This window comes from Equus przewalskii, chromosome 26 (genome assembly GCF_037783145.1).
Source record: "Equus przewalskii isolate Varuska chromosome 26, EquPr2, whole genome shotgun sequence".
NCBI classification, from domain to species: domain Eukaryota; kingdom Metazoa; phylum Chordata; class Mammalia; order Perissodactyla; family Equidae; genus Equus; species Equus przewalskii.
Genome location: NC_091856.1, coordinates 30440837 through 30462156, shown reverse-complemented (window position 1 = coordinate 30462156; position 21320 = coordinate 30440837). Strand labels below are relative to the sequence as shown.

Here is a 21320-nt window from a genome sequence, read left to right as displayed (position 1 = left end):
GGTAAATGGGCGAGAAGACTCTCCCTGAAGGACGGAGGCGGAACCCCTGGTTGACTGTCAGCTGTAAGCACCCACGCCGACCTTTTTTCTCAGTGGCGTCTTGGGCAGTGGGGACAGTGGGGTGAGCCAGACAGCTCCTGTCCTCCCATGAAGTTCCAGATGGGAATGCTCAAACACAGCCGCAAGGTCTCAGAAAAAGCCCACCTGAGATGTCTAATGAAGTCCAAAAGGCCCAAACTGTCCCTGTTTAACCATCACGTGTGGGCTAGTTAAGCCCAACCACCAGCCAGGAAGGCGTTCGAGAGGTTTGATCTACACAGAGAAGCTGACTACACCTGCCACCGATGCCTGCCCACACGCAGAAGGGAAAGGACAGGCCGCCACAGGAACTCCCGTGGAGAGGAGGCTGGCGAGGTCAGCACCTCCCCTGCTGCGCATCAGCGCGGCGCCCACCCCGCCCCGGGCTTTGGCTGCACAGCACGCTACCTGCCTGGGCTGGGACTCACTCAATACTTGTCGCGTAAACATACAAATTAATAGAAAGAACAAGACAGAATTTTCTTAGCACTTTTGATCTTAACCATTCACAGTTTGGGGAACATTTTGAAGAGAAGCTGAAGCAAAGTGTGGTGATTTTACTCATTTTAAAATACGTAGTTCAATGGCTAGGTCTTGAAACCTTCTGAAGAACCCAGCTTCTTTGGATCTTGGTGACTCGAGTTTGTACCTTCTCGCTGAAGTGACCACATCCAAACACAGGAAACCACCAGGCGAGGTGGGGGTGGGGGTGGTGCAAGACCTACGGGAGCTCTTCAGACTGCCAGCAACACCCACTCCTTGTGACCGGCAGTCAAAGCGCAGCGAAGTCACAGAGGACCACAGAAGCCCTCTGGTCTCAGTTTCAGACGAGAGCCGGGGACTGGAGTGTGTCCCAGGGGCCATCCTTTAAGTTCATGGACCTGCCTACAGAACCACCCCAACGTGTGAGCTCCGAGCATCGGACCCTCAGTGAGCTTCCTTTGAAACACACACGGCTGGAGCCGAAAAGGAACTTGCCCCCTCCCCACCCGCCCAAAGATGTGTCTGAATCCCAGAAATATCCTGAAATCTCTGGCTCCACAGCCAAACTCTGGGCACTGCTTGGGCCCCTGTGACTCCGTGGAAGTTCATTTACTAAAAACTGCAGCAATTGTCACCAAGCCCTGTCCCTAACAAGGCAATCACGGAGTCCGAATTGAGGTGGCGCCAGCCGACTTCAGCCCACAGTACTGAGGAAGCAGAGGACCCACCTCACTGCCTGAGGCACAGCCGCGGGCCCGCACCGTGCTGAGGAATGCTGCTGCACTCGGCAGGCACACGTCTCTTTTTGCCAATATAACCAACTTAAAAGAAAAAAGTCACTGCAGGAACTCCATACAAATAAATGATCCCAGCGACCCTTACAACCTCGAACGAGGTAAATATGGTCTCCCTTCTACAAGCCAGGGAAACTGCAGGCTTGGAGAGGTAATGAAGCCTGCCCAAGTCACACCGTGAGGGAGTTGGGGGGCGGGGGGGGAAGTGGCCTTGGAACCCAGGCATCCTGACCCCCAGCCCTGGGCTCTTGTCTTTATATCATTATTTCTCAAACTTGCAAAACCAAAATCAGTTCCCTCACACTGCAGGCCTGTGGCTCCCAGCTGGGGACCAGCCAGGGGTTGTGGGTGCTTGGGGTGCAGCCAGGGTTGAGGGGTGGGGGGAGAAGTGACTCGTGGCCAGGAGGCAGGGAGGTCTGTGACGTGTGCACCTCTGTCCCCAGGCCCGTGGAGAGACTGCCTGCAGGCCCTGGAGGATGGCCACGACACCAGCTCCATCTACCTGGTGAAGCCAGAGAACACCAACCGCCTCATGCAAGTGTGGTGCGACCAGAGACACGACCCTGGGGGTTGGACCGTCATCCAGAGGCGCCTGGATGGCTCCGTCAACTTCTTCCGGAACTGGGAGACATACAAGGTGAGAGCTGCTGGGCAGTCTGCTGCCCACAGGCGACCAGCCCACCCCAAGAGGCCAATACAAGAGCCACTCAGAGGGCAGGTGCGCGCTGACCTGTCAGGGCCTGGGCGGCCCCAAACAGCAAACACCTGAGCGAGAAGGGCACTAACAGGGCCATTTTTGCAAACCCACCAAGGATGGTGAGGACCAGCAGCTCCTTCCCTGCCAGGCACTGCCTGCTGAGGACACAAGTCAGGAGTCCAGACTACAGAAGCCCCACAGACGGGGAGACAATTTAGATATGCTGGTGTGGGGTGGTCCTGCACCCTGGCCCGAGTGTGGGGAGCATCTTACTCCCAGCTGGGGCTTCCTTGGGGGAAGACCTGTTATCACAGCCTAGAAGGGAGAAGTCCCAAGGCCCCCAGGCCCTGGGAGAATCTCCCAAAGGGCCTATTATGAGAACTTCAGGGATATTTGGGTCCTAATTCCAGGGCTCGTGCCCTGGGCTCCAATGCCCAGGGAGCTGAATGCTCATCCTTATAGTAGGAAAGGCTGCTAGGGCTCAGCCGCACACCTCCCTCCCTCTTCTGAACAAAGAGGTGGTAGGAAGGACACGAGAGCAGCTCAGTTCCCCAAGGGCCTGCCACACGCCAGGTGCCACACTGAGGGCTTCCGTTCACGACCTCATTTAATCTCACTTCAACCCTAGGAGGGATACCCAGTGTACAGATGAAAAAGTGAAATATCTCCCCAGGGTTGCACGGCTGGGAAGTGGCAGAGTGGGGACTGGAAGCCAGGCCTCTGACACCTGCAAAGCCTTCAAACTCCCTTGGCCAGGACGCCTTCTGCACGAGGCTCTGCTGTGCGACCCTTCGTGTCCTGGTTGCCCTCCAGCCCACCTCCTGACTAGCCTGGGTCTTTGCTTTCTTCTTTCTCTCCTCGGCCTCCTAATTGAGAGGCTCCTGAAGATTTGCCCCGTAACCCTTCCCTCTTCCTTTCCATGTTCTCTTGCTTAGAGGCAGTAGAGCAAGCGGTGAAGCCCGGGTTCTTGGGTCAGATCCTGGCTCACCTCTCTGGGCCTCAATTCACCCATTCTAGGGAGGATAGTAACAGTACCTAGCTCTCAGGGTTGGCATGAGGGTTAATAAAATAACCTATGTGAAGTCCTGATAACAGTGCCATGACGGTACACCACAACTGCTCGCTAAATACTGGCTGCTCTTATTCTTAACGAATCCATCCATTTTCAAGACTTCAGTGGTCGCTGCTCAGCTGATGACTCCCAAAAACTACATGTGCAAACAATAACAAAATGACTGGACTTCAGACATAGGAGGGAGCCAGACATTTGTCACAGCTCACACCTGTCTGGTGCTTTAGAGTTTCATGGGACCCACACACACAGCCCATCCCCAGAGAAGGAAACTGAAGCCCAGAGAAGGTAAGGGATTTGTCCAAGGAACTCCTGTCGCACACCTACTGCGTGCTGGGCGCTCCATTTACCATATTACATGTGTCCCCACGGCAACCCTGCAGAGAAGGTAACAGCGCCCCCCACATTCACACAACGCCCAGCACGCAGCAGGCACTCTCTAAACAGTCTTGAATGATGCATGATTGAGGCTCAGACAGGCAAACTGACCCATCAAGTCCCCGCCAAGTGGGGGAGGAGGGATTTGAACCCAGGCCTGCCTTGTGCTCTGATGTCTCTGGGCCCCTCTGTCCGGGGCTGAGCATCCAGCAGCCAAGCCCTGCTGGCTGACGGCACTGCATATTCCTCTAATGCTCTTCCGCGTTTTCCCCAGCAAGGGTTTGGGAACATTGACGGCGAGTACTGGCTGGGCCTGGAGAACATTTACTGGCTGACAAACCAAGGCAACTACAAACTGCTGGTGACCATGGAGGACTGGTCTGGCCGCAAGGTCTTCGCGGAATATGCCAGCTTCCGCCTGGAGCCTGAGAGCGAGTATTACAAGCTGCGGCTGGGGCGCTACCATGGCAACGCTGGTGACTCCTTCACCTGGCACAACGGCAAGCAGTTCACCACCCTGGACAGAGACCATGATGTCTACACAGGTAGGACCAGTGGAGTCAAACCCAGGGGCAGGGCACGGAAAAGAGGCCAGCCAAAGCCAGAGCCCCTGACTGCAGGGCCTGAAAACAGGAAGATCCCAGGGTCTAGCTGCCTGACCCTGTTCCCACCCCCTGAAGGTCCACTCCTCTAGCCACTGCCCACAGATCCCCTTCGCAAAGCTGGGTCAGAACGGCACTTACAGAAAGGGAAAGGTAAAGAGGTATACAAATTACACCTTTGAGGGCCACTCTGGGCCAAGCCAGACATTGTGCTGGGCTGCACATATGTATCACCTCTGCCTGGGGCACCAGGTCAAGGCTACATAACTCCATGGGCTCTGGGCCATACACCCTGGGTAACAGTGCCGGCCCCACCTCTACCAGCCATGTGTCCTTGGGCAAGCTGCTTAGTCTCTCTGGGCCTCAGTTTCCACAGCTGGAAACGAAGACAATCTGCCTGGCAGGGTGGTGAGAAGGTCAGAGAGCACAGACCTGGTCGGGGACTTGGCTGGTAGGGCTCCATGTCGCGGGCTCTCCCTGTGGTTACCATTATTGTCATGCACTGTTAACGCAGCGCTGTAAGTGAGCTCTTAAGAGGAAACGAGATAGGAGAGATTAAGTGATTTGTCCAAATTCACAAGCCTCAAATCCAAGCCTTTACTAAGAAGTCTTTATCAAATAAAAAACAAGGGAGAAAACAGAAAATTATAAGCACAGATACAGTCCAGCCTTGAGCCCAGACAATAACCCCCCACAGCTCATGCCTCCCAAGGCCCCACACCCAGTTTCTTGAGATGATGGCCTCTGGGCCCTAACAAGCTGGCAAAGTCAGAGAGGCCTAGCTCCTCCCTGAGGCCGACCCCACCTCCAGGCCAAGGCTGTCTGGTCTCCTGGGTAGACCTGGCCCCTCCTGCCCCTGCTCCCCATTTAGTCCTGGTCTGAAGGCCACTCCCTCCCCTCCGAGGGGCGTCTCAGGAACAACCGGCACTTCAGGCAAGCCCTGCCACCTACATACGGAGAGGGAGGTCCTCACTCCAGGTGCCCACGGCAGCCACACTCCAGCAGACTGTTCTCACAACACTGGGGACACGCACACACTCTCCCTGTCACAGGCACTAAACGGACCTTGCTGAGGGGTCCCTGAGGAGTCAGTGTTGTCTTAGGTGAGGGCTGCCGAGGCTTCCAGAAGATCAGGGCAGGAAGCTGACCCTCAAAGTTAGTCTGACTCTGGGGACACGGGGGCTGCTACAGCATTTCCTGGGGTCCTCCTGGAGAGCTGGGAGAAGACTGTTCTAGCACCCCAACCATCAGGCCCGTCCAGCAGCATGTTCTGTGGACGGTGAGGAAGTGAGCTCCTTGTCCCTGGAAGGCGTGCAGGGCAAGCTTATGGGGGCCTCCACCCGCAGATGGGAGGCTGGCTGATGTACTCTCCACATCCAACACTGCCACTTGGTCCTTGTGGCCTCGCATCACAGCCCAGAGGAGCTCGAGAAAAACTCTGGGACAGCCTGGGCTGCGGGGACTACAGGGTGCCTGGGGCTGAGTCTCCCCTCAGCCTGCTGCCTCCTCACCTCATCCCAAGGCCTCAGCGGGAGGAGGGCCACCTGCCCCAATTGGGCCTCCCAGCCCACAAACTTGACTCAGGCAGCCCTTCCCCGAGGCCGGGGTCCGCTTCCTAGGCCTGATCAGGAAACTGGGGACCCCCCTTTAACTAAGAGCAGCCAGAGTGAACAGAGGCTCCTCCTCCTTCCTGGGAAGGGTGATGTCCTGCAGGCGGGCTCACACCTTGCCCGCACTTTTACTGCCGTTCCGAACTGTGTGTCCCTGGCAGCGAAACAGCACGATGTGATAGCGCCAAATGTTTTACGAAAATATCTTTCTTGTGTGAAATAATAAGAAAAACATATTTGGCTGGAATACAGGCTGGGGAGGAATAGAGGAGCATTTCATCTTAAACACTTCCTTTGTCATTCGTCAAAGACTCTTGATCTTAAAAAAATTCCTAAGAAAAACCCTTTGGCCCTCTCCCTGCCACCTCAGGTCAGTTCCATTTTCTATTCAAACCTACGAGGTGGAGTCCTCCCCAGGCGCTTCCTCTGCACCACATCCTGGGCCAAGGGCTTGAATATGTGCCCTCATTCAATTCCCACAGCAGTCCTGGGCAGGAGGCAATGCCTTTATCCTGAATTCAGTGGCTCAGCAAGGTTAAGTCACTTGCCCAAGGTCACACAGCTCCTTAGTCAGGCACGTCTGGGCAGGTCTGAAGCCTGGTCCACCTCTCAAGCACTTCTTGTTCCAGAGGCCCCCTAGAGAGGGTCCTGCTGAAGTCCCCGAGCAGATGGAGGACACAGGTAAAACTGCCTCCTCCCTGAGACCTTCTCACTCCCTTCTCTCCTGCAGGAAACTGTGCTCACTACCAGAAGGGAGGCTGGTGGTACAACGCCTGCGCCCACTCCAACCTCAATGGGGTCTGGTACCGTGGGGGCCATTACCGGAGCCGCTACCAGGACGGAGTCTACTGGGCTGAGTTCCGAGGAGGCTCCTACTCGCTCAAGAAAGTGGTGATGATGATCCGGCCCAACCCCAACACCTTCCACTAAGCCAGCTCCCCTCCTGACCTCTCGTGGCCATTGCCAGGAGCCTGCCCCGGCACACCGGCCCCAGCACAAAGAGCAACTCCTCGCCAGTGCACCCTGGGGCCGGGAGGCCCAGGACGTTGCATTCTGTCTTCCCAAGTCACCGCGGCAGATAACGGAACTAAATCGATACAGTATTCTCTGTCCCTACTACTCCCCTTCACGCCAGACAGCCCATCACTTTTCCAGACTGGACAGGACTGCAGATAAGTCTTTCTTTAAATAAATTAAGCCCTTACAATAAAAATACAACTGCAAAATACCTTCATAATATACACGTGTATGAGCCGACCTTGTGCACTTGTGTGTATACCACATATATATGCATTTAGATATATACCATACGTCATATATCTAGATACATATACAGGGTTGCCTTATATACCTAAATACACATATTCTCAATTCTCAGATGTTGAAGCTGTTAACGACAGCTTTGCTCTTAGGAGAAAAGCATTTCATGCATGTTGTGCTCCCTGAGTCTAAGAGCAGATCACAGACTGTGTAGCTCCAATCCAAAGAACCCTTGGCATCCGTGTGCCTGGATTCTTCCAGGGACATCTACAATGCTATTTGCTCACACAGCGTTTCCTTCCTCACTTAAGAACTCCTTTGCGCACCTAATCAAATGTCAAAATCCCCTTCACTTTCCATTTCTGTACTTCTCCCCATTCTCAGGACTTTTTCACCATCCATCCATCCACTTGCTTGTTCATTCAATTCAACTCAGTCAGTGCCTCCTGTGATCAGTCCTGGGCCCTCGCTGTGGTTCGAGGCAACTTTTCTGCTCTTCTCTGCTCCTTGCCTGCCTACTTCTTACCTTTTCTGTTGCACCGTCCTTTCTTTCCAGGCACGATTCCTCAGCCTCTGAGTAGAAGACAGTCTGGGCTCTAGGTTTCTGGTCAGGAAAGGGAAGGCCAGGCCCAAAAGCTAACTGCCGGCCACACAGATAACGTATTCTCAGTTTTGTATTTTCCATTCACACTTTAGCCTATGTGTCATTTTAACCTTCACAGAAATAATAACCTACCTTGCCCAGGAGATATTCAGTTGAAAAGAAGTCATCATCCGATCGTTGGGGCCCACAAATGGCTACAGACCAAAGGTCCCATGCTCTCAGGCCGACTAGAGTCCGCATCTCATCCCCAAACTACACTTCCCTGGAGAACAGGAGCCACAAAAACGAGAACTGGCGACTTCTTGTGAGTCACTGAACGACCAGGGGCCACCGGACCCCTTGGTGGGTGAATTGCAGCATGGTGGCTTTCTGAGTCCTGTTGGCCACAAAGTGTCAGACTCAGTACTGCCAGGACTACTGCCAAGCAGGGACAAGAGATGAGTCCAGAAGGTGAGACCCTCCCCAGGGGGGCGTGTAGGCTGGGGTGTGCGAGATGTTGGAACACTTGGTACTGTCCATGTCCGTGTGTGCCTATTACCTCAGCATTCTCACAAAATGTACCATGTAGCATGTTTTGTGTATATAAAAGGGAGGGTTTGTTTTTTTCTTAATATATTCCCAGGTTATCCTTGTAATGACACAAATCTGCAATAAAAGCCATCAGTGCTATTTGGATGTATCCACACTGTCTGTTATTGTTTTAGAATGCCTTCCTGGGACCTCTTGTATCAGAGCCTCTTTAAGTAAAACCAGGAAGAGATTCAGCACCAGGGACACACACACTAAAACCACGTAAATCCCACTCTCCCTATCTTTGGTTTCCACCTATGCCCTCAGGAGTCCCATGGCAGTACCTCAGGCCGCGACAGCTTTCTGGAGCTCTGCCTCCTTACACCCAGCCGTGTGCGGGATGTCTCCACTGGATGTCCTGGAAGCACCTCCTAGGCAGTGAGGTCAACACCCGAAACACCTTCCCCCCAGGTCTGCTCCCATTTCACCAAATGGCACCATCCACTCAATTGTTCAGGTCAAAAACAAGGACTTCTCCCTCCCCCTCGCCAAGGTCAACCCCTCCCTCTCTGCAAGCCCTCTTCTCTGCCTGGGTGGAGGCGCGTCTCCTCTCCTCTCGACTACAACAACAGGCTCCCACCAGACCAGGAGCCCTGTGCCTCCATCTCCTCTCCAACCTGACTTCCACGCGATCCACTAGAGCCAGCTTGCTGTGAAATCAATCTGTGAGTTGGGAGGCATCTCCAGGCATGGCAAGAAATCCCAAAACCATAAAGCCAAAGCCTAAGGGATAGGACTAAAGAAAACCCCGAATTTTCTGCCTTCCGAAAAGCAAAACAAAGTAAAATATGACCAACATTGAGAGGCAAGTATCAAACAAGAAAAAAATACAGAGTTAGTATTAATGATACACCAAGAACTCTTTCAAATTAAGAAGAAAGATACAAACACTGTGATAGAAAACTTTGTGAAGTACACGAACACGCTAGAAGGCTCACAAATGTCCAAGAAACAAGAAAAGATGCCAACCTCAGTAGTAAGCAGAGAGTGCATTAAATCAAGCATAAACCATCACACGGCGCCTGTCAGATTGGCAAAGACGAAAAAATGTCAGTCTCCACGCGGAGAAGGGAATGGAGAAATGTGTACTCCGTGCACTAGGCATGAAAGGATAAATGGATTCAATACTTTTGAAGGGCTGTTTAGCAATTTACAGATCAGAATTTAAAATGTACTTATACCCTTGGACGCAGCAATCCCTCTTCTTAATGACCGAGCAATACTGCTACGAGCGCTTTTTCTAGCAAAGCTGTGGTTGGGGAGAGAACGTTGAGTGAAGCCTACTTTGCGCTGGGATTGGACTTACATCTTCTTGTGTAACCCTCACAGCAGCCCTGTGAAGGAGACACTGTTCTCCTTACTCCCTAGAAGAGAAAATGAGGCTCACAGTCAGACTCCTGGCAGAAATGCTCTGGCGGCGGTTAGTCCAGAAGGTGCTGGGTGTCAGGTGCCAAGTAAGAGTTCTCAACTCGCTTCTCCCAAATTCCAGTCAGTTCTTGGGGTCACAACTGTTGGGGTCACAGTGGAATTCGGATATTATTAAGTGAGAATATCTCAACCTCGGCCAGGCCATAGCCACCCCTCCGCACAGACCTGGAGTGGAGTGTGTGGGACGTAAGGATGGACAGCAAAGGAAAACAGGGTCCAACCTTACTGGTCACTGCTCTTGGGTCCAAACCCCAAAGCAGAGAGCTCTGGAAAGCCATGCTGGACAACATGAAGCAGCCCTTTTTCTAAACCTGTTGGGATCTAAACAAAAGCAGGCCGTGACCTGCTTTTCTCCCAACCCCCACCCAAGCCTGAGTCTTAGTCAAACCACATCCTGGGTAAATGGAAGGAGAGGAAGGAATAAGCCCATTAGAGATGTGGAACCAGCTCTCCTTGGAGTAAAATGGGGGCGGGGGGGGGGGGGTTGGTCAATTTACCAAACCAACAGCATCAAAGAAGAGAACAGGGGATGGGAGAGCTGTGTTCAAGGGCACTGCGCCTTCGTGCCCGGTGTGTTGCTCCCCCCACCAGCAAACACAGCCAGTCAAGACCCTGGGGTCTGATCAGATTAACACTCCTCCTCCCCCATCCCAGCCAGTGACCTTTTGAGGCCTACAGTCATAGGAGTCCTGCTGTGACTAAGGTCTCCATGGTGCGTGCATCTGCAGAACCAGAGGAAGTCAGTGAAACCCGGTCTTTCTCCTGCCTAAGCCACAACACCACGTCCCAGTTTGGGCCAATACCTTGGTCACTGGAGGGCACCCACCCACCTGCTGGGCTTGTGTGGGGAACATGGCAGGAAGACAGTGATGTTCTCCAAGCAACTGACATTGAACAGGACCCCTTTCCCCAAATCATGCCAATTTGAGCAAGATTGAAAGAGAGACCTCTGAATTACTGACAACAGTAGTCACGGGAGTCTATGATGCTCCCAATCCACAGATGCTTTTTGGGAGCTCAGGGGATGTTTCCTGATCTCCCAGGACCACCTCATCTGTTACCTACAGTCCTGTAAAGACTCTTGATTATAGTAAGAGAAAGCCAGACAACTGGATTAAGCAAAAAAGGGGACATTTTAAGTGTAACAAAATGTTAAACAGGCACTCTTTCTGCCTTGGTTTTATCTGAGACTCCAAAGGCTAAGGCCAAAGTAATAACTGCCAAGTGTCCCACATTCTAAAACAAGGAGCAAGACATCCCTGCAAGGCAGATGGCCCCAAATTGGTCCCACGGCATTAGCTGACTGCCCAGCTGCAGCCTGTGTAAAACTGCAGAAAAAATACCCTGGGGTGGAGGAATGACATGCTCCTCCACCACCGCAGGAAGGGTGGGTGCTCCCCTTCACCCTAAATCAAGTGACAGGAACCACAAGGGACCGTTCCAAGAGTCTGGCGTGGGCCAGCACAAGCTATGCTGTCTGGCTCATGCCTCCAGCCTATGGCCCTGAGGCAGAGAGCAGTGGGAAATGGGACTGTACTGGAAGCAAAAGGCAAGCCCACGACGGGGCCATGGCAAGCAAGGACATGGGTTCCCTAGGAATTAGGGGGCAGCCTGGATGGCGGGGTGGGAGTATTGCAGGAGGCCCAGGAGCCAAGGAAGGAGTTGTAAGTGGTCAGCTGGAGGAGAAGTGTTACTCCATCAGGGCAGCTGAGTCAGAGGGGCCCAGAAGGGAAATTCTGAGGCAGCAGCAGCAGAGAGGGAGAAAAGACAACATGAGGGCGCTTTGGGCATCTGGCACACCCATAGGGCACAAGGTCGGGTTTATGGCCAAATCTTACCCCTTGCTTCTCCCTCTCCCCATTCCAACCCCAAGGGACACAGACCTCAGCAGGCAAGTCGGGGAGGCAGCAGGACTCTGGGATCTGGTGAAGGAGCTGACTTGTGCGCCCTCCCCCACCCAGGCCTCCAAGTCTGGCCGGGCTTTCAGAGTCCAGACTTCTGATTACTACACTGGACTGTCTGCAGTGGCAGGACTGTTAGAAAGGATGGGGCTGCCTAAGAGCAGAAAGACTAAGGGGGCTGCTAAGTTTTCAGCGTTGACTGGGAAAAGAACTAGTCCACAGAGTAGGCTGGAAAGGACACTGGGGAAAAAATAAAGTTGGTTTCCTCTTACACCTGATTGAGTCCAGCTTATTTAATAAGCTGGTTACATAAGGACACGAGGTATCTCCCAGAGTCCATGAGCAGGGACACAGCTGGGCCTCACGAGGGCCAGGAACCAGAAACTGCCTGGAACGCCTTCAAGAGGCAGGGCAGCTGCTTCCTCAGCTTCTCTCCCTTTCTTTTCCTGTTCCCTTGCTTGCAGAGTTTCTTTCTCTGTTTCTCATTGTGCATCCACTTGCTTTTCCCAGCACAGAACTCCTGAGCTCATATGTCCTGGTCTGAGTGCCAGCAAAGACTTCAAGCACCTCTCAGTTCCAATGCCAGCCCCTGGCCAGAGGACCCGACTGGCCCACGTGGGGTGGGTATCCACCTCAATCCTATCCACTCTGGCCTCAGAGCAGAGCTGGGTGGAATGAACACTGCTGCTGGAGTTCAACATTGTACGAGAGGTGGGGGGAGTTCCCAGGTTCCCAAAGAAGGAGGGGCCACGTGCTGGGTCTATATCCAGAAAGGTATATAGACTACACTCTAGCTGTTGTTGGTCCCCGTCCTCTGCAGGGACCATATTTTGCCAGCCAGGTGGATTTTGTCCCATTACTCATTAGATTGTGTCCTATTCCCCAACCCCGCCCCTGATGACCCCTGCCCTACCCGAGAAAGCACACCCAACTCTTCCAGGCCCAGCTGGGTCACTAAACATGACACCTGGCTGTGCCCAGACAGGGGTCTCCTGCCCTTCCTGGACACATCGAGTTTCTCAATAGTCTCTATGGATGCAGGAGGCAACATGGTCCCACTGTGGGGGTCTTCCTGGCAGTATTTTGCTCTAGATAACACTCATACCATCTGCCATCTATGGGGTGCTTCTATAAGCACCCTCCCTTCGACATAACAGAAATTCAGGCTTACAGATGTAAGTGACTTGCCCAAGAACATGCAGCCTGGGACACTCAGGATTTGAGCTTCTGTAGTATTAGATCACTGTCCCCAAGGATGAAACAAAACAACTAAGGCTCTTCTCTCACCCCCTCGTCACTCCCTAGTACATCTGAGGATCATGGCAGCACGGAGCCTCCTGCCCGTAGGCGTGGGGATGTGAGGTAGCCAGCCAGCCTGCCTGTGCGGAAGCAGCTGGCTGGATAGTAGGTCCCCAGATGTCAGGAAGCCAGTCCTGGGCCGTTTGCTCAATTTATCTCAGAGCAGCGGGCCCAGAATATTAGGGGGCTGTGATGGAGAACATTTCACAGCTTCTTGGGGCTCCCAACCCTTTGTCAGGGTGAAAGCTGCTGGGCCCTGCCTTTCTCCTTCCTCTTGTAGAACAAGAGAGCCGCTTGTCCTACGACCTACAGACTCAGCCCCACCTTTTGGCACTCTTAGTGTCCCACTTGCAGCTGGTCTGGCTGTCACCTCATGTACCATTTCTACTTGGTCCAAGTCCTGGTTCACATTGTCTGTAACTGGGTCCCTGTTGTGGTGGCTCGTCTCCCATCTCCCACGCCTTCGGACCTGGGGCCTGCCTACCTAGTCTCTCCCAGATCCCAGCGTCAGGCCTGAACCAGCCCCAGTCTGGGGTTCTGTTACGTGTGAACACAAAGCCTTGGTACCAACCATCACCAAGCCATTCAAGTGTCTCGATCTCTGCTGACTTTGGGCATCCTGGGCCAGCTCAGCCCACACATGGGAACCCAGACATACATAATACTTCCCATCTGTGCCGCCTTCCCAAAGCACTTCCACATGTGGCACCTCCCGGCTGGGCGGCCCATCTGGCTGCCCCATCCTCTGCTCGTTGACAGTTGTATTATCAGGCTCCATGGGCTGGTCAAGGGGTGCTCCCTTCCCCCTGCTTCAGCACGTATACCCTCCTGATGCCGAGGGACATCTCATGATAGAAGAGAGCTCCTTGGGCAAGGGTGGACAGGCCACATTTGCCCTGACCCTTAGCAGAGCCAGACGTGGCCCAGAGCCTGAAAGGGTAGCTAATGTACAGGGAATGGAATTAGAATTCCCTTCTGGAGTCATGTGATAACAGAAGCCAATGCCCTAGTCATCTCAAAGCAGGGAAAGAATTAGCAGAAGCAGGCAGCCTCCTTGGAGCCCAGAATGCAGACCAGGCCCAGGCAAGAGTGCCCAGGCACGGAATCCTGTCAGCCTCCTCTCCACGGGAACCCAACAGCGAGGCAGCCTTTTCTCATTGATCAGGGAGGCACAGGGTTGTGCCGGGCACACAGGGAGATGGATTAAGGACAGATATTCAGGACACAGAGGCAGGAGCAGAGGGCAGCTGAGCAGTTGGGTGGGAGGCCTGAAGGCCTGGCTGCCTCACCCGGGGCCCAGGAGAGCACAGGGAGTGTGTTTCTCTACCAAGAGCACAGAGAATTGGTGGGTAGAGAAATGTATATTAAAACAAGATGCCATCTTTCACCTACCATTTTATCCTAAAGAAAAACAATTGGTAACACCCAGTGTTGGTGAGAAGGGAGAAAACAGGCATGCCCACACTCTGTTGGTGGAAGTGTACCTGTGACCCTCCCAGAGGGCATTCCAGCAGTAGCTACCAAAAATAAAGTCCTGCAATTCCACTACCATCACCCTGTGTCTCAGAAATGGCTGACGGGTGAGTGAAGGTGACACGGATGCAGACGTTCTCCTCTGCGCTACCTGTCAAAGGGGGAAAGCACAAGCAACCTGAGTGTGCGTCAGCTGGCGCACGGCTAACCAAACCAGCACGTATCTCCACACTCTTCAACAGCTCAGCCACGCTGGGCGCCACGGAGCCACCGCAAAGAATGAAGGAGTTCTCTATTTGCTGTCACTGAACAACATTTGTGACACGTTAAGTGGAACAAAAGTAAGGTGCAAAACAACACGAATAAAATGTTCCCATTTTGGTTTAAAAGCACATATTATTCACACGCCCCCACGTGCACAGATATTCATCTAGGTAGATTAAAATGCCTGGAAGGATACACACCAACTGTTAACAGTTGTTGCCTCTGGGGAGTAGGAGAGGAAGAAGGGGATTTTTGCGTTTTAATTATAGACTTCTTTAGTGTGAATGAGTTTTACAACAAACAATGTGTTACTTTTGTAATTTAAAAAGTTTCTAAAAGAACGAGTGGGCGCTGAACGCCACTCTTGAGTGCAGCCTTTCCGGGGGAACCACAGAAAATGGAGATCTTCTTGTCTCCCCTGAGCAGGCGTTCCTGGACCTTGGGAGATCTGGACACATCACACTCCAGCGCCCGGCACACACTTTATGAGGATGATACAGGCAGCCTTGCTGACGGTAACTTTCTAGACCCTTCTCAGGCACCTTTCTTCCTTACAGAGCTGCAAGAATTTGCCACCTCTCAAAGTGGCAACCACCCCCTCTGTCCAATAGGATTTCCTCCCCTCAAAGTTAGCTTCTGAGAGGGACCCGGCATTTCCTGCTGCCCTAGAATTCAATCTTACAGTTTTCTGTGTGTTGAGTTTTACAGCTGATTGTGTCCCAATACAGATGGGGCAACAAGGTAATAAATGTGGGATAGAGATAAAGGTTGTGCACTGAACCAGTTATCCACTGCTGTGTGACTCTTTAGCCCAAAACTTAGCGGCTGACAACAATAAACATCTATCATCTTGCAGTTTCTGTGGGTCAGGAATTTGAGTGTGTCTTAGCTGGGTACCTCTGGCTCAAGGTGTCTCATGAGACTGCAGTCAAGCTGCTGACTGGGGCTGCGGTCTCATTTGAGGGCTCCACTTAGGCAGAATCTACTTCCAAACTCACCTACATGGCTACTGGCAGGCCTCAATCCCTTGCCACGTGGGGCTCTCTACAGGACTGTCAAACACACGGCAGCTGGATTCCCCCAGGATGTGTGATCCGAGAGAGGAAGTGAGAGCCAGCACCCAAGGTAGAAGGCACAGTCTTCTTGTACTCTAATCTCGGAAGTGATGTCTCATTATTTCCGTCACATTCTATTTGTTAGAAGCAAGTGAACACGTTCTGCCCATGCTCAAGGGGAAGGGATTACACAAGCACACAAACACCAGGGGGCAGGGACCACTGGGGGCCATCTTACAAGCTATCTACTACACGAAATCTTTCAGATTCCCAGGACCACGGTCCTAACTCTCTCTCTCCAGCACAGTGCAAGCAGATGTCCCAATGGCCCCAGGTTAGTCTTGAGGACGGAGAAGCTCACTAGTCCTTGCCCTACTCCTAACCCTTTTCTTCTTTATGGCAGCTGACCCTGCAGAGCCCTCAGTCTCCCATCTTGAGCCTCTGTCCCACTCAGGAGAGGCCCTGGAGACATTCCTATCCCCGGCCCACATTCCTGGTGGCCCCAGAGGGTGAAGACCTGTTAGAGGGAACATGGGGCATATTCTGAGGTTAGCAGTTGGGCACTGGGGTCAGACCTGGGTTTGAGCACTGGTCTCACCACTAGTAAGTGGCACTAGTTAGTGGTGAGACCTTTAATATGAGTCTTGTTATGCGCTATGAAATAAGTTAAAAATAGTGCCTCCCTCAGAGGAAGGAGCGGTGGGAGGATTCAGCGAGAAAATGCACATAAAGCGCTCAGGGCAGTGCCTGTCACATGGTGAAAGAATAAACATGAGTTGTCATTATTATCATGATTGTTAGCTTCTAATTAAAAATCCAAAGACCAAAGGTCAAAGAGGAGCAGGCATCTCAATGAGTATATACAGATTCCTGCTATGAAAACACTTTCTCTTGTACAAAATGGGTTTATGCTCTTACCTCCTTTTGGGGGATCAGATAAAAATTCTTGACCCAGAGAAAAGTTGACTACAAGTCCTCCCTGTACCCCAGAAGGGACAAATGTGACAAGGTGCTCAGCTCTGGGCAGCAAAGTATGCAGGAAACAAACCTCTCCCCAACATGTTTTCCTCCCACACTGTTTCTCTCCATGGAGACAGAGATATTAAACAGAGGATGCATAAGTTAAGGCTGGGTGGAACCCCAACCAGAGCATGAGGTCTTGAGTTAAACTTGGTATGCACCTGGCATATGACGTTTGCTAAGTCATAAGACATTGTGGGTTTTTTCATTCATAAAATGGGGAGTTTAATAACATCCACTGGCTTTTTGTAAAAATTGAGCAAGACTGTGGAGTCCCCAAGAAATGTGAATTTTAAGGTAACAAATCCTGAGATTGCAAAAGTAAATGCAAAATTCTCTTCTGGAAGGAAGAGATTTAAGACAATCTGCAGCTGATCACCCTAGAAAATACGTAATGGAAAAGGTTTCCTTCATTTGGGATGCGTCGCGTCTTTGCGATTTATTCTGCTGATTGAGAAGCATGTTTGACGGGTCAGAGGGCAGCTTCTCCCTGCTTGCTAGGCCCCCAAGAGGGTGGATGCCTGGATGTGGGAAAAGGGGAACTCGATCAAAGGCTCTCCTGGGCCAGGGGAGGGATGGCAACAGGTCGGCCCCTGCAGCATGTGGCCGCTGCAAAGAGGAGAAAGGACACGACCCACGGGCTCCAGGAGCAGGCATTCCAGAATGCCAGCTTAAGCTTTTCTCATGGCACTGACATCCCCTTATCCATCCCTATGCTATGCTTCCCCAGCTAAGGAAGGAGGAGTCTGGCTCCACACAGGTCCAGCTGGAGAGACGACTGGTTAGGAAAGGCAGGAGGGAGGGATCAGAGGTTTGGGGCCAGGCAGCTGGCTGAGGCACCAGGCAACAACCAGGATGGGCCTGTGGAACAAATGAGTATTCTTTGGGGATCCTTGCAAACACGTAGGGTGGGGAACTAAAAAAAAAAAAAGGCCGGATTTCCTGCATGTGGAATGGAATTTTTTCAGTTGGGCATTAAAGGAAAGGATTAGCATTAATGTTGGCAAACTTGGGGTCACCTGGCTCACACTGTGGTAACCCTGGCTTGGGAGCGATCAGACTTGGCCCTGGGAGGGTGGTGGCCCCCACCAAAGGGGCAACAGCCACTCTGATCCATGTTCTGGGAAGCAGAAGAGCTGCGGGCATCCAGCAGCTCAATCCCTCCTGCCTTCTGGAGGCAGATCAAGAGAGCACCTGTGCCTGCCCTTTCACTTCTGCTTTAAGGGTGCCCACAGCTCTAATGCACACAGTGATTCTCAAAGCCAGACTACAGGGAAATGCCGTGTGTCTCCATCAGGTATAAGGGACATGCTCACTGACAACTGTTTCACATCTTTCCAAGTCTTTGCTCTGAAATGAACTGTTTTTAAAGGGCTTTCCCTCCCCCTGTAGCAATTTCTAAAACACAGTGATGCACCCCAGGCTTCTGAATGGTCCCCTACCCAGTATTCCCTCCTCCAGCCTGACCTCCTCGAAGCCACTCACGTGCTGTGGGCAAGGCAATGTGTGTTAATGCAAATCCAATCCACTCGTGCCCTTGCTTAAAACCCTCCATGGATCCCTGTTGCTCTTTGGGGGCCGGAGCCTGAGCGCCCCACTCCCACTGTCTGGGCCCCAGGCAATCTCACCCTCCCTTCCCCTCCAGCTGCTTCTCATGACACTCTCCCCCTCATTCTCTACTCTCCAGCCAGTTTTTTCAACAAGCATGTTTTTCCTCACTTCAGGGCTCTTGCATAAGCTGCTGTCTTTGTCTAGCATGCTCACCTCCCACCTCTTCACTCAGCTTACTCATCTTTTAGGGCTTCCCTCCAGAAAACCCTCCCTGGTCCCCCAGACTTGTTTGGGTCCCCCTTTATTTGTTTCTTTGCCTTTCCCTTCAAAGTGTTCAGCTCACGTTTACTTTCTTACTCACTGCCAGTGATCAGATCTGGGCTGTGAGCTCCAAGAGAGCCAAAATAGTGTGTGACTGGTCCATCACCTAACAAAAGTGCCTAACCATCGTCTAACAGCCAGCAGTGAGAACCCACCCATCTAGCCCAGGGCCTGGTGCGTGCTGCCCCCAGGCTCAGAGCATGAGGCCCTCACACACCTCGCTGTTCTGGGGGCTTTGGGGCATCACTGGAAACACTTCTTTTCGACCAATGACCACTTCTTTTTGAAAGTCCTTTTAGATAGTCAACAGTTTAGGTCTGTTTATTTTATACTCAAAAACAACTTGCCTTTATTTTAAACTTCAGAGTTCATATTTGAAAATAAAGCCTTACTTTTTAAAAATGGGAGGGTTTGCTCATTTGAAGGAATAGCTTAGGTTCTAGAATTTTACTTGATGTATTAGAAGTCTGGGTAAATTTACCAAGAATGTCTAACTGTTCTCTTACTATTTAGAACTGTCAGAATGCCTAATGCTTGTTCCTTGAGAGATGACAATTTTCCACACTGCCTATAGTCACTTCTAGCATCGTCTCAAAACCTTTTAAAATCCATTACATTCCTCATTTTATTTAGCTATTTCCTGGAGGGAAATATAGGTAGTGAAAACTGAACACCTTCTAAGTCAATAAAGCTATTTAGAAATAACTGGGATGGCCATTCTTCACAGCTCTCCGCCTGCTTTATCACTTCAATCTGAACTGAGGGTTTACGAGGAGCCACTATCAGATAAAATTAAGCTGCAAATAATTGACCTATTTCCTACTGCTATTTTTACACTTTGAAGTAAATAGGAAGAAACTTTTTGAGACAAAGAGAGTCTTATTTTTAAAATGTAGTAAGTTTTTCCCTCAGTGTTTTTTAAATTATGTTGCACGAGAAACTCAGTGCACCAAACTGCAGCCAACTGGCTCTGAAATTTGCATCGAAAGGAGTTGGAATAGACACCCACAGTTAGTAACAACTGCTAGTACTATGGGAGGGTATCTTTACATGGAGCAAGAGACACACACGTGAATAGTCCCAGGAAACCAGTTAGCACAGAACCTTCCACAGAGGATTAAAAGAATCATTACAAAAATAAAACCCATACTTGCTCTTAGAGGCAAGTAAGTGCTGAAGCAGCATTCAAGGTCTCCAGCAGTGGAACTGACAAAGCAGCTGGAAATATCAGGGGCTGACCTGAAGTCCCTCCCAGAAAATAACTCCCTCCCCCAGGGAAAGACCTACAGTGAGGACTTTGCCAGGGCAAAGAGAAATGATTTCAGACAATTTTTTTTTATATTGTACTTTCCAGGAATTATGTAACTATTCCTCTTTCGATAAACAAATCCATCCCTGGGACAGGTTGGGTTTTCGGGAGGAATCGGGTACTGACACCATAACCCGGATTTGGGTGAGGTCTGTCTGTGCGATCAGGGGTGCAGGTAAAGCCCCAGCTGCCCTCGGGATGGATGGCCCCACTGAGCCTCAGAAAGGGATCGTGCTGCATTCTTTTTAAGGAAACTACGGCACCCCCATGGCAAACACACCATCCTGGGAACAGAAGGCACATTGGAGTCACCTTCTGTTCCTTCAATCTGACTTGTTTATGTCAGGAGTGGTTCTGATGCAAGTATGAGAAATGCCATCCAACTGGTTTAGGGTAGAGGGAAATCCTCTTATGGCTGAAGGGATAGGAGCACGGCAGTTAAGCTGGGCTCGCTTGGAGGCAGGAGCAGGAGGGCCCTGCGGGAGAACAGAGGTCCACACGGAGCCTCTCGGGAAGCACCTGCCAGGAAGAGGCAGCTGAGACGAGGTGATCAAGGACCCAGAGGGCTGCATCTGTCCAGAAACTCAGTGGCAAGGGGCCCCAAGGCCGGCGGAGGCTTCGTGTCCACTGCAAGTGCAGATTTCTCCCACAGCCTAATGAGGGCTTTCGTGATGATGCACAAGGGACCTCTGGCCAGTGGTCTGAGGAGGGGACTCATCTGAACGTGAGGGATCTGGGTGCATCTGCTTAGTCTGATGACAAGGTACACAGGTCAGAAAGGGAGATGGTATTGGTCCAGTCTGCCTTTCACTGAGACCCCTGACCAACGCCCTCAGAAGCCAAAGACAGCACTGCTTTGTGGTCCAAGAACAGAGTGTCACAAGAAAGAGTAAGATAATTCATCCCACTTCATACAGTGCCCGATGGAGCCCACCCACAAGTACTAAATGGCAGAGGACATACAGGTGGCAACTGCAAGGGAGGAGTAGGAAAATAATGACCTGGACAGTGGAGGTGGGGAGTCGGGAGAGGACAGTGTCAGAGGCTTAGGGCTTATAGCCAGACTATCTGGGCCAAGTCCTGGCTCTGCCACTTTCCAGTTATGTGACCCTAGGCAACCTCTCAGGCCTGCTTACTCAATGGGCTATTGAGCATTCATTGAGATAATGCATTAAAATGTCTAGCAAAGTGCCAGGCACAGAGAAAGCAAACAATAAACAACAGCTCTCATGATCATTTTATAAGAGACAAGAGGCCACCCTTAATGATCCCGGAGCACGTCTGCTACTCAAACCAGTGGACTGCACTGGGCTACTCGCACCCTAATACCACGGATCTCATCCTTCAACTGATTAGCCTCGGGCAAAGCAGGAATGGGCCCGGGGGCTGTGCACACCAACACGCCCCCACCTGTAGATCTGAGATGGGGATTTGCCAGTCATCAAGCAGAAAGACACTGCAGTTTACAGCAAGCCGTAAGAAGACAACAAGGAAAGGATAAGAAAACATGAGAAAAGAAAGCATAGAATGATATTCAATTCAATAATATGG

At 51.6% G+C, this 21320-nt stretch overlaps 2 protein-coding genes across 51 annotated transcripts in view; one reads left to right on the top strand and one right to left on the bottom strand.

The window, feature by feature from the left end:
* Nucleotides 1–8257, top strand: part of ANGPTL2 (angiopoietin like 2) — a 35421-nt gene extending 27164 nt beyond the window's left edge. Inside the window, exons 3-5 of the mRNA XM_070595512.1 lie at nucleotides 1799–1992; nucleotides 3777–4047; nucleotides 6445–8257. Coding sequence (XP_070451613.1) covers nucleotides 1799–1992; nucleotides 3777–4047; nucleotides 6445–6644 — 665 coding nt within the window. The 3' untranslated portion in view covers nucleotides 6645–8257. The remainder of the gene's footprint in view (nucleotides 1–1798; nucleotides 1993–3776; nucleotides 4048–6444) is intronic.
* Nucleotides 1–21320, bottom strand: part of RALGPS1 (Ral GEF with PH domain and SH3 binding motif 1) — a 309385-nt gene that overhangs the window by 126048 nt on the left and 162017 nt on the right. The gene's annotated exons all lie outside the window — the stretch shown is intronic.